At 34.4% G+C, this 13,722-nt stretch overlaps 1 protein-coding gene across 7 annotated transcripts in view; it reads right to left on the bottom strand.

Moving 5' to 3' along the window:
• The window catches only part of LOC119556170 (serine/arginine repetitive matrix protein 1), a 94,826-nt gene that overhangs the window by 78,220 nt on the left and 2,884 nt on the right, over window positions 1-13,722 (bottom strand). For 5 of the 7 annotated variants that reach the window (XR_005219959.1, XR_005219960.1, XR_005219961.1 and 2 more), the window contains exons 1-2: window positions 5,669-5,824; window positions 1,679-1,917 (exon numbers count right to left, since the gene is read on the bottom strand). Coding sequence is in view for 1 of the 7 variants with exons in the window: in XM_037868090.1 (XP_037724018.1) it covers window positions 9,748-9,810; window positions 10,652-10,999 (411 nt within the window). In the remaining 6 variants the exon portion in view is untranslated. Of the gene's footprint in view, window positions 1-1,678; window positions 1,918-5,668; window positions 5,825-9,747; window positions 9,811-10,651; window positions 11,000-13,722 lie in introns of those variants that run through there. The other 2 variants (XR_005219963.1, XM_037868090.1) reach the window with 1 other exon arrangement.

Raw genomic sequence — 13,722 nt, 5'->3', positions numbered from 1 at the left:
TTGCCTTCACCCGGGAAAGTTTTAAAGGTGCGTAGAAAATAATTGGAACTGGGTTTTGAAAAGTTTATAATGTAACTGGGTTTTGCTTTCATTAAATGCCACCCTGTCTATTTTCTTTTCTTCCACGAAAACTCCACTCTTCGTGTATTTATTCGCTTGTCCTCTGTGGCAACATTAACAAGTTTGTTTTTCGTGGGAAAATAAACCTAAAATTGAGAGTAGCTAAGGAAGAGCAAGAAAAAGTGGGAGTAAATGGATGGCAAAGAAAAACAGAACCAGAAACATGTCTTTGGCATATTAATAAATAATATACCGGAATTCTCATGAACATATTATCATCCACTCCCTCGAGTTTTGCCTCATTTATTATTTATATTATTTTATTGTGCATAGCAAAGTTGACAAAATGTTGTTTTCGCCACAGTCCAATGTATGAGAATTTTGCCAACAGCGATTTTCTTTTTGGGTTTCAACTTAAAAAAAATTGCAAATTAAATTAACATCACTTATGAATTAAATATCTTCTCGTCTGCAAAATTTTATTTTTGTTTTTTACTCTTCAAAATATTGTCATTACAAATATATTCTATTTATTTGCATATTTCGGAAACAGATTTCACAGATTCATTCAATAACCATTTTTTTTGTCTCTGCAAAAAATTAGTAATTGAATTTCTTTACGGTAGAGCGTAAATGTGATTAAATTTCCATTTTCACTCAGGCATTTAGTTAATCCAAATTTACGCTTAAAGGCAATAATTGCAATTAAAAAAAGTTTATATTTCAGCTTAAAAAGATATATTGTGATATTTGTTACAAAATTAATACGATTTTATAGGCTCAACTTTATACCATTTTAAAGTCTGGTTAAATATACAACAAGTATTATTTGCAATATTTTTTGAAATCAAATTTATTTTAATTTAATTCATACTGAATCACAATGTAATGTTGTTTATCTTAAATGTGTAGTCCCATTTAACAAACAATCATTGCATAAAAAACAATTTAAAGCATTCACAGGAAACTTTTATTTAATTTTCCCTCAACCTTAATGAATGCAATTCAAAATCATGTATTCCATTTTAAGTGTTGTATCTCGCAATGGAATAATTTAAACTTAATTTAATGATAAACGCATGAATAAATATCAATTTTTTATTAGAGTTGGGGCAAATTAATTTAGCTTAAGCTGGTGTAGGCGGCTTTATTATTTGTAAATTCCATTTAAATTGCCACAAAGGCGAGTGCAACGAATTTAAATAAATTTCGAGTTTGGTTTTAAAACGTTTTCCGATCGAAATTTCGCATTCCCCAGCAAAATGGCTGTGTTTAACCCATGCTGGCCCCTCTCATCCTTACAAAACAAATATTTGCCATGTCACAAAGTTGCGAATACTTTTGCAGCCAGTTAAAATACAAAAAAAAAGGAAATAATAGTAACAAAAAAATAGATAAATAAATCACGGCAAAGGACGACGATTTTGTTGTTGTTGAATGTTGATTTTTTAGTGGTGATTAATGCAATGTTAGTGTGTGTGTGTTGAGCAATTTTATGCACTTGCTGCTGGAATTTTCCTTCGTGGCTTTTCCACTCGCCTTTTTTCCGGTTGTTTGTTTTCTTTGTTGTTTGTGCAGCGCACGGTTTCATTAATTATTTATTTATTTGGCTACTCACCCGCAGTCGTTGTTGTCGTTGTTGTGGTTGTAGTTGTGGTAGCTGTTGTTTTTGTTGACTTTTTTTTTGTTTGTTGTTTGATAGTTGCCACAAATCAATCAAATGCCCGACTCGAATATATATAAATCGGTTTGTTTATTGATCTATATATATTTAAGTATTTTCCTATAGACTTTTATTTCTTATTTTTCTTGCTTCCTTTTTCGCATTTCACATTGTTTTTGTTTTTCTCAGTGCATCTATAATGTATGCCAGACAAAAATGCATTACTTCTGCCTCTCATGTCATGTGTAAATTATTAAATTTATTTCATAATTAATTTGCTGAAACATTTATTTATTGCCTCGGTCGTTTTGTTTAATCTGCCATTTATGATTTATTTAGCCAGGGAAATCAAGAAAAGAACAAAGGAGATATATTTGGTAAAACACACACAAAAGGGATAGTAACAATATTTTAATGCAGCCGTTAAATACAAGTGTAAACATGTTGTTACAATTGTATCTTCTATAAACAATTACTAGGAAAGCAATTATTAATCTCTGTGGTTTCGTAGAAGTATTAAAAGTCGTGTACCTAATTCTTGGCGTTTTAAACGCACATCTCAAATGTCTGATTGGAAAACATATTATGGACTTCTATTAGAGGCAAAGAAAAATACAATTCCGAGAATAATAACTTGCTGCTTAGCGGCTGTCGTTGCCTGCATCGATCTAAAAACCCGAGACTGTAATAATAATAACAATAATAAGCACCGTCTGAAGGTGGCAAATATTTATGCACATAAATCGTCGACGAATGTTGGTGGCCAAAAGTGTATTACACGCAAATTACAAGCGCTAAGGAATAATCAAAGCAATTTTTATTTTAATTTCGTACAGCCAATGCATTTTTCAAACGAAAAAGCCTTTTGTTTATGCCATAAAAACGATGAAAAACGACCGAAAATGCTAAACAAAATGGTTCATGAATGAAAATCGACGGCCAGAAGTGAATGAGTGTCGCTCTCTGTGTCCATATATTTTCATTTTAGCCATTCTCTGCTGATTTGTGATTTTGTATGACGCTTTAAACACATTACGAAAATCAACAAATAATGTTTATCGATTACATGAACAGTGAGCCTCGTGTTACCCCCCCCCCCCCCCTGGGTTTTCTCGATTTTTTCCTTTTTTTACATTTGGAAATGGACTTTGAGCCTTTGATTCAACAGCAAATCGCGGCTCTTTGAGCCAATCAGATTTGCAATACCTTGAGCTGAAAGCTGAGCGACACTCAATGGCTAAAGGAAAATGGAGGAAATCAAAGGGAAAGCGACGATGGAAAGCCAAGTCGCCCTTGGACAGAATTTGAAAATCCGCGATGATGGAAGGCCTGGATATTTGGGACCAAAAAACCCGAAGAAGTATGTTTAAACTTCTCACATTACTTTAAAAAGGAAATAAAACTCATATATAAAACTGTATAGTTTCTAATTAAATAAAACTTCAATTTACTTCTTGACCATTTAATACATTTAAATATTTCAGAACATCCTTACTATCCTTTAATGAAAGCCCTAAATGTCACCAAAAAAAATCCTGGCAAATACCACCAATTAAGCTGGACTTTATCGCATAATATCTCGCATTCCTTGGCTTTGCCTTTAATGCCGCAATTTCCATAAATATTTTTGCAGCATTTGCGAAATTCGCAGACATTTGCGGATCGCAATTCGCACCGCAGCTGCGGCCAAAGCGGCGTATGTGTAATATTTCTAATGCCCCAAAAGGCTGCGTTGCAGATGGCCAAATGAAATGCGCTTAAAATGCTCCAGCGCACACACGGCGTATGAGCAACATTTTTATAATTATGCGACGGCAGCTGCAAGTTAAACACACCAAATGCAATTATGTGCTTGAAACTGTGTTTTCTTTTTCCCGATTTCGTTTTTTTTTTTTTTTTTGGGAATTTTCCCGCTTTTCCCTTCCTTGAATGTATACCTTTATTTGGTTTTGTTTTTAGCTTGCCTTTCGTTTTCGTTTTCGTTTTTGGCTTTGTTTTGTTTTTTAATTAAAAATTGAAACTAAAGCGCCCAAGCAGCTTAAATATTTAACAAGTGAACAGAAATGGCGTGGGCCAGTGTGGGGTTAACGGGTTGTGGTGGGGGGTTAAGAGACAACCCAAGCGGAGACAATTAGAAATGCTTTTGGGGCGGCTGGGTGGGCGTGGCTGCCGCGTGTGGCAGCCAGTTTTTATGGGGAACGAAATTCCATTTTATGGGAATGCCATTGCATACTTTCGGGAGTTGGCAAATGCTAGGCGAGTACCACTTTTATAGGGTGTGAGCTGGGTCCTGAAGTATTTCCGCAACTGCTCTTTATTTAACTACATTTTTCATAAGCACTGTCTGCTGCTTAGGGGTTTTTTGTTGATACTTTCTACAAGGTCTTAGTTTGGGTTTTATCACAAAATAATAATAGCCTCTTTCTTTAATAATTATTTTAAAATATAATATGAAATTAAAATCGATATTTTAATAATAAAATATAATTTTAGAATCGCATCTAATACCTGAAAACGAAACTTTAATGCAGGCTCCAAAATAAATTTGAATAATAGCCTCTTGTTTACTAACTACATACTTTTAAGAACTAGTACTAATGATTTATTATTTTTTTACGAGCTTAAAACATTTTCTTGTTTAAACTATCAATGTTTATCGGTAATAGCTTCGATTTTTTTGTCACTTTTGGAATAACATAGTTATCCGTATTAAGTTGCCAATTGTCAAGAATTTCCCATTTAGCCCCACACACAAACGCTCAATTACAGGGTACATTTCGACCTAATCCTTTGAATGCCCTAATGGCATGATGCCCGGCAAGCATTTGTAATTAATTTGGCACAGGCACAGGCTTAGTTTTTTGTTTGTCGAACAAAGCAAATCGCCGGGGAGCACACACATGCATCGCTGGCGGCGCTGGGAAAATCGAGGAAAATTCACGGGGGGAAAACGCTGAGGTGCGACTGAAACATTCGGGGAATGAACACTTTAGGCCCAAATGGTTTCATTCCGGGGGCAAACAGCAAGCGGATTGAGCCATGGTCCATTCCCACAGCCAATGCTGTCTGATTGCGGCCAGGTGCTAAGCCGATTTGGTTGCTGAATAGGCTTACACTATTTATTTTGCCATCAAACTATTTTCAAACGTTTTGTTTTTGGATTGTGTTTAAGGCCAATTTAGAATTAAATAATTGGAACTATTACAGAAACTGAGAATGCCAAGAAAAACGCTTTATAAATGGGAACAAAAATTATTTTCGCACTTAAAGCTTTGAAATTAAACATCCACTTAGTTAAATGTTCGATTTATTTCATTTTTCAAAGTATTAAAATCTTGCACATCATTTTTTGGAACACTTAAAGCAGCAATGTATTATAACCAATATATGGTTAACATATTTTTTCAACTTGGTCTTTAAATAGCATTTAAAATATATTAAATTTGAGAAACTCTTTAGAAGATTCATATAGCGCTTAAAATCAATTCAAGTCAATAAAAAAACCACATAGAAACAAACTTTGCAAACAAACTTCAAGGACTTCGAAATCATTTCCAAAATGGCTTACTGTCAAAATAACTCAAGCTGAACCTTGGTCATTTAAAATACTTTCATATGTATTTCATAAATTTTAATGTACTCTAGCCATATTCAAATAAATTTAACCAATTTTCACAGACACTGACAAAGACTTCCAAGAAATTTCGAAAATATTTGAGAAACCCTCATGGCCTCTGTATCAAAATTTAACAGCAATTTTAGTGCTTTTTAAAACGACTTTTTTATAGGGTATTTCATAAATTACGCATTCATTTGTGTTATTTAAGATAAATGTTTTGAAGCACTTAAAAAAATACATCAGAACAACTGGGAAATTCGAACTTTTCCAATGAAATTTTGTTTTACATTTTATCACCGAAAAAAAAAGGGTTAACCAAAACTCACAGCAGGAATTGTTCTTATTTTTTTTACAATTTCAAAAATGTCTTTTAAATTTGGTTTTTAGACCCGCGCCAAATGCCAAGACGACGAGATATTTTCCCAGATTTTCCCCTGTTTTCTTTCTAGTATTTTTCGCTAGTGGAGCACGTCTGGCCGTCGGCAAAGCTGAACGAGAACTGAAATCAGAATCAGAAAATGCGATGGACGATGCCGAAAGGCGAGAAGCGAAACGAAGTGAGTCGAAGTGCGGCAAAAGGAGAGCGGTCACCATTTTCCCGCTTTTCCGACCATCTCGCATGCGATATTTTCCGTTGCGCGCTAGGAAATTCTCAGGGCGCACCGAATTTCCCTTGTGACGCAGCAAACGAAAGCGAATCTGTAGGTTCGGCTGGCGTTTTCATCTGGGCCGATTTTCTATTTGGCCAAAGAGAGAGCATCATTCGGTCTCGTCTTCCTTGGCCAAAATGTGGGCCTACCTGTTGCTTAGCAACTCGGCCAAAAGCGAGGAGATGGGAGGTGAGAGCTGGCATTTCGCGGATTGGCTTGGGGTAGGCAGTAAAACACTCATTATTGTATTGTCGTGGTGCCAAAAAAAAAGTTTGCGTAGCCCGCCCAGCTGTTGCCAACAAAACAATCCAATCGTGGATAATAAATATGATTTTTTTAAAACAATTTTTAAGCCTCTCGAATTTGTATATTTAATTTAATTCAATTAAACTAAATTGGTTAATAAAAAGAAAAGGCAGAGCTTCCTTTTTTAATACAACAAATAAAATCTCCATCTGGTCTTCTCAAATCGAGGGTTATACTACTCCAAATTTTATGCCCCATTTAATATTAATTTTTTATTTTTTTTTAGATAGCACAGATGATCCGAAATAACATAACAAATTCATAATTACCCATACAAAATGTACAGAATAAATACACAATTACCTTACCAAAATATACAAATTAAATACCCAATTACCTGCCTTTCTCCGCGCTTCTCATTTCGACAGTTAAGCTCCTTCTCATATCACTTGCTATCATGTTTTTCTGGAGTATTTATAGCAAATTACTTGGCACTTAATTGATTCGTGTGCAGAAAATAGGAGACAGGGGGGCATTCAAATGGTTTATAATTCCCCAGCTGGTTTTCGAATTACTGACTGAAATTGATTCGGCAACCAGCGTATTGCCCCCTCTCGAATGCTATCATCGGTAGCTCATTTACATGCGAATTTGCCAAATGTCATTTGGATATTTTGACAGTCGAAGGCAGCTGAAGTGAGCATACGAAAACAAGGAGCCATATGTTTGCACAGGCACGAAAATGGGACACGTTTCCAATCCCTCTTATTCCTATATCTTGACCCTCTTCAAGTGCCAAAAAAGTCTGGCCCAAACTGATAATATTTTCCACAATGAAATTTTTTCTTCTCAAGCAATCCCCTTAACATTTTATTTGGTATTACCAATTTGTTAAATTATTTTCTTTACTATATTAAGCCATATGTTTATTTTATTGATCTCGTTGTTTAAAGCCTGTTTTATTTTTAAATTATATTAAAATAATTGGTCACTATCAGAAACGTTTATTTTTATTATTTTGGAAAGCAAGATTTTCATTTAAAATAATATATCTACTTTAATTTCTTAATTTTTTTATGGCTCAGTTTATTTTTGTTTGAATTCATCAAAGATAAAATACTAGCAGAGAAAGCAAGAGTAAGACCAAGAATGGCAAATGCCACTCAACACTCAACATGCCAAATACAAACACAGAACTGAAACAAGAACAAGGTGGTAAAAGGGGGCGTCGAAGGGGCGTGTCTTTGTGGGTCTGGAAGGGGAATCCCAGGGCATATTGAAGGCAGCAGAAGTGTAAACAGGAAACGTGATATTTGACAGATGAGTGTAGATATTTAGATACCAACATAAATACTACTTATGCCCTAAGAAACCACCCTGTGCAACCATTCGTTGCCCCAGCCCCCTAGATCCCGCCCAGTCCCTAAATCTCCAGCCCCCTTTTCAACACTGGGGAAAAGTACGAAGTGCTCTTAACAATTTATAAGAAATTCTAAAAATTTAATAAAATTATTTTGTAGTACAATACGATATCATTTAAAAGTATGTCACTTTAAATATAACATTTAAAATATACATATAACAAATATATTCACAATATAATTGAATATTATTTATATTTAATAACATATTATTAAAAAAGACGTAAAACAATTTAGAATCATAGGGTATTACAATTTTAACGTTAAGAAATATTTCGAGATTGGTGTAGCAGAAATAAACAACGACATAAAGGGGATGACCTTCAAAAAAAATTGTGTTTTATCATTAGTTGTAAATTATTGAATTTGCCACTTCTCACAACTCGGTATATTTTTGTCGCAGTGCATCAAATTCTCCAGTGTTTGCCGACTCCTCCGCAGTCAGTGTCTCTGGTGTCTTATTGATTTTCTGCTATAGCTTTCACTTGCCGCAATTTGAAGTGCCACACACAGATACTCACGCACACAGACACGCACAAAGGCACGCAATAAAGCGAAAATGAGATGAAAACGGAGGCACCAAGAAGGCAACGAAAGGAAGATGCCACAAAGAGAGACATGATGCGAAAAGAATCGAATAGAAGTAAATATTATGATGGATTAATGCTTTTCCATCTTAAGCTTTAGCGGCAAACAAACTAAAAGTATGCTAATACTTATTATACTTATGAGAGATCTAAATGATCGAATGATCTTTAAGAACAATATTTAATTTTCATTAGATAACTCCAACTTTTTATAATAAACATTATTTAGGTCCAACTATTAATTATCTCTTGTTGTAGAAAAGACAACATAGTTCACAAATTAAAGGGTTAAATAATTATTATAACAAACAAATATTTAAACTTTATTAAGCAATAGAATATTATACAAATTGTAAGCCAAATAAATAAAAATACTTAAACACATTTTTGGTAATAGTACGGGTGAGTCCTTTTTAAAACCGTCGATACATTTTCGACAGAATATGTTTCATTGTTTTACCACTTTATCTGCACATACAAAACCAATTTGGTTCCCTTTGCCACTCGGGCGTATGCTTGATAAAATCCATCGAGCGCCAAAACCGCACGGAAGGCAAACCACAGTGAAAGCCCGCCACAGAAGGACGCAGAATATCTGATTTTCCTTTAGCGATTTTCCACAGCACTTGAGGAGAACTGGAATCTATTGTATACTTTTGCGGGCTGTGACAAATGTTGAAGAGCCCGCTTAACCGGAAATTAATCAATAAAACCGCTTTGACTGTGGCCGACAAAGTCATATATCCTCAGACCCAGATTCTCAAAGGGGTCTGTGGTTACAAAGTGTTTAATCGAACCGAAGTAAACTAATTAGTTCTCAATTAATTACTCGGCTTAGGATTTATGAATTTAAGGTGCGTAATGGATTTATTTCTTATGATTTTAAGCCAATATATGGCTCTGGTAATCTATCTACTTAATTAATCAAAATATATTTAATTCAATTATTACCTTTAAAACCTTTACGCATTTATAGAGATTTAAAATGTGAAGAAATTGTATAGTGTTATTTAAACCACATATAAAGTTAATTTCCCATAATGAAAGTAGCCAATATATTAAAAAATAATTAATCAGTTCAATTCATATCAAATAACCATAATTAATCACTGACGAAGTAAAGTACAATTTATTGTTCACTTCTGTTACTTCACACTAGAGTGCTTTTATTGATCTTCCCAAATAGTTAATTATAAATTCCGTACACCCTTGCATGGTGAATTAAAATATATAAATATTTAAATCACAATACCTACAGATAAAGAGAATATTTATGGTATATGGAATAAGTATTCATTTATCTCCCCGTCAATTGCGCACTTGATATTTAATGACTGACAGGTTTCCATTCAAGAGCACCCTTTCCTTTTCTGATTTTATATTTCACAGCGTAACAAAGAAAATACTTAAAAAAATATATGTAACGTACGATAACGAGCGCAAAAAAAGGAGAAATAGGTAAGAAAAATATGATATGGAAATGAGTTGGCATTTTACTCACAGTCATAATAGTCGTATCGATCCGCTTCGCTGGGATTATTGCTGCCCATGATTTTGCCAAAAACTGTGGAGTAAGAAAAAAGACGACAAGCGGGTTGAAAAAACAAGAAAACGATTTAAGAGCGGCGTCCAAAGGGTTAACAACAACGTGGACAGCACTAACAAAACGAGGGAAATCACAGCCATTCAATTAAAATCGCTGACACAGAGTCAAAGTGATGGTGGACTGAGGAAAATGGCGCAGAGGAAAGCGGGAAAATCGAAGTGAAGCTGGCGGAGATTGGGGCAAATGAAAATAGACGTTAAAAGGCTTAAATGGAAATTGAATTTTGGCAACATAAAAACATTTTTTTTGTTGATGGAACAAAATTCTTGCTAAGTTTTTGGCTTAAAATATTAAAGTCAAAGTGAAGAAAAAAAATATAAATAAAAAACATATAAAATATATATATATATATATATATTCACTTTCATAACTATAATAACTATATATTTAGTTCTTATATTTTTAGGAAATTATTACCTTAAAAAATTTAGTATTCTAGATAGTTAAAATATATACTACTTGCCATGTAAAATAAATAGTAGGTACTTTTTAATTAGATATACTAGCTACATTAAATATGAATAAAATACCTTTTTACTATTATAATAACTTTGTAATTTTTATGTTTTAAAAATTGGGATCTTAATAGTCTACCATTAAAATATATTTAAAAAGATATACTATGTAAATAAAATATGAATAGGAATTTTCCTGGACTGAAAAATAGAATAAACACGTTTAAAACATCAATAAAAATAAAAATGTTTTTGGAAATAAATATAATTTCGCGCAGTGTTGAATATAAGCTATCTTATGACATATTGGAAAACAAAATTTAATTTTTTTAGCAACTACTCACGTTTGGCGAAGGTCCTGCGGACGCGCAGCAGGCAGGATCGCGAGCGGGACAGGCGGACGAGGTCCTCCGGATGCGATCCGTTCTGGATGCAGATGATCGGCGCCAAGGGCGCGATGCGACAGTGACTGCGACTGCGACTGCGACGTCGTCGTTCCAGCAATGGAATGGCCACGAAATTCGACGCAGGCTGCAGTTGCAGTTGTTGCTGCAGTTCCACTGCACCGATTTCCGTTTCCGGTTCACCGCTATTGTGGTGGTTATTATTTGTAGTACTATTGCTATTGTTATTATTATTTATGTTGCTGGTACTGATGAGGGTTACGACGTTGACAGTTGGCTCCCTTGCGGCTGAAATAAAATTGCATACAATTATTAAATACAATTCAAAAATTAAACGAAATTTAAATCGGTAAACCCTCTTTTTATGAGGTACTAACATTATCTAAGATGTGAAATATAAAACGAATAGAAGGTTCTCAAAAACCACATTATTAAAATAAAAGTTAACTAATTTGAAAAACTATGACCGTTCTGGTGTCTTTATTCGTCCAAAACCTTGGAAGTTTTTTACTGTCTACCTAATTAATTTTGCATATTATTTATTTGACACTCAAGGAAGAGTACTTTTTCCAAAGAAAAACGTGTTGTGTGCCAGCGGGACTTGTGTGTTTGACAAATTTTTTCCTACGCTTTTCCATTTCTTCTTTCTCACACATCATCTCGTAAATCATTTCTATGTATGCCCCAGCGGGGGAAAATGCATTCAAGGTTGCGTAATGGGTGGGTTACATTTTCCCGCCGCCCCACGATGGCTGCCATGCACCTGTCAATGGAATCGAATTTGTGTAGCTGCTTCAAATGCATTTGAGTGCTGGAAAATGGGTAACAAAATGCAATTTGAGCAGCTTACGCTGAGCCAGTGTTGGACAAATTGGAAAAGAGTGCTTGCAAATGGGATAAAATGGCTTGCATAATTTCTCAGAAGCTTCAATAGGTACATGAACGAAACACACAATGAAATTGTAAATAATAGTCGCACTCTGCGTGGAAAATCAATCAATGAAAGAGCTACCAGCTAATTAAGTGTTGAAAAGCACACAAGCAAACCAAAAGTGCTCCACAAATACTACTGCCCAAAACGAATCTCAGCTCACTCACTTATCATCTCAACAGCTTGGACTGCCCTTTTCATTTGCTCCAAATGCAATTGATTTGATTTATTTGCCCTGCCAGCTGCTTAGCTATTTTCAAGTTGTGAGGGAGCTGCAATAGTGGGGGGCCAACTTGAATCGGGGGTAAATGGGAAGTTACAGGGACTTTCAGCTTGCAAGTGAGAAAAACACACATAAATTTCTAGCTTTTTGGGTGCTCAGAAAAAGTACAGAGTCGCAGGAGGAGGGGGGATAAATTGTACAGGTATATGAAAACAAATAAAATAAATTAAGCTATATGTTCTTAATTTATATTTGTATTTTTTACAAGTGTTTTGAAGATAAACTATCTAATATAATAATAATTATCTATATAATATATGTATTAAGGTATGTGGAACAAACAGCATACTCATAGAATTTATTTTATAATAAAATATTTTGTTAATCTAAAATGGTATGTTTTATATATTTATGGAAAGAATTGCTCCTTCCAAATGGGTGATTTTGTTTCAAATACTCATACTGAGCAAGCATAGAACTTTTTTTAACAGCTCCTCCAGTGAAGAGTCCCCCTTCAGACAACGCCCCTGTTGCCTCGACTCGGCTGGCTAATTTCTGGCTCCTGGCCAACTGCAGTTGGCTCATCTTTGTGGCAGGGTGAGGTCTTGTTGCTCCTCCGATCTCGGTGTCGTCGGTCGTGTTTATTTGTTGCATATTTCGAACTGTGGCCCAAGTGCCAACAAATGTCGCACACGACAAACGGCCACAATGGCCATTCAACAGGCTGGGCGTGGCAAATCGACAATAACAATATGTACAAAAAACGATGAGAATTCGGTCAAATGCATTTACCCTGGAATTTGATTCATATGGCTCATTTACAATTTCGATTCACTGAAATCATAAATAAGATTGGTTTATTTGCCATGAAAAACCCACTCAATTAATTGCATTTCTGTGGCACTTTTAATGCACTATTTCGTGAGTCGTTAATTTGGTTTCAGATCTTGCGAATAACAAATGCAATTAGAATAATTGTTATTGTGATTATTGGCACGAAGCTCATGGAATCGTAAATTTGCGCACCATTAAAAATTGGACAAAAAACTATTAACAAGCTAACAGTTTGCATGTTGTCAAGTTTATAAAAATAGCACAAAGCTAATTTACAATTTTACGACTATACTTGCATAAAATCAAATTGTAAAGTAGGTTCAGGAAATGGTATTTTTGTTTTATCATTTTCTCATATTTATTATCAAAATACTAAATGGGTCCTTCCAAATAGAACTTAGTTAATATTGTTTGTACCAGAGTATTGAATGGCAAATATTTTTTTGCTTTACTATTTAAATTTAATATTATTTATTATTTACACTTTTCTAAATTAAATAATCCAAAAGAATTGCTTGCTAAAATTCGCGAGCCCCAAAAGTATACTTTCAAAAACACAATTTTTTTTTGCAAACTCAAGCTGTCAAAAGCTGTTGAAACTTGCCCCAAAATAAAAATGAAGTTTTTTAGCCAGGCGAAAAACATTTGCCAGACCTTTTGCGAAAAAACGCTAGACAGCGTAATACTATGTGTGTATAAATATTTGCATAGGCAAAAAAAATATTATTCTTAAAAATGTAGCTTTGTAAACAAGTAATTTTATAACCAAACATAAGCAAAGCGATCATTTAAAAACGATCCTTACAAAAACTCATAAAATCGCATACGAGAAGCCAGAGCAAAAATATTTATATTAATGATATGCATAAATACCCCGCCGCCTTGTAAGACCCATAACTTTGGATCGGCGCGGAATATGTTTATGACGAGAAACGGATCGCAATCTAAACAAAATCGTCGTTTGCAATAGGAACATTTTCCAGACATTGTTTAGATCACTGGTTTTTGGTCTTCGGCTTTCAA

The sequence above is a fragment of the Drosophila subpulchrella genome, chromosome X (genome assembly GCF_014743375.2).
Source record: "Drosophila subpulchrella strain 33 F10 #4 breed RU33 chromosome X, RU_Dsub_v1.1 Primary Assembly, whole genome shotgun sequence".
Taxonomy (NCBI): Eukaryota; Metazoa; Arthropoda; class Insecta; order Diptera; family Drosophilidae; genus Drosophila; species Drosophila subpulchrella.
Note: the sequence above shows the minus strand (reverse complement) of the source record. Positions and strands in the feature narration are given on the sequence as shown.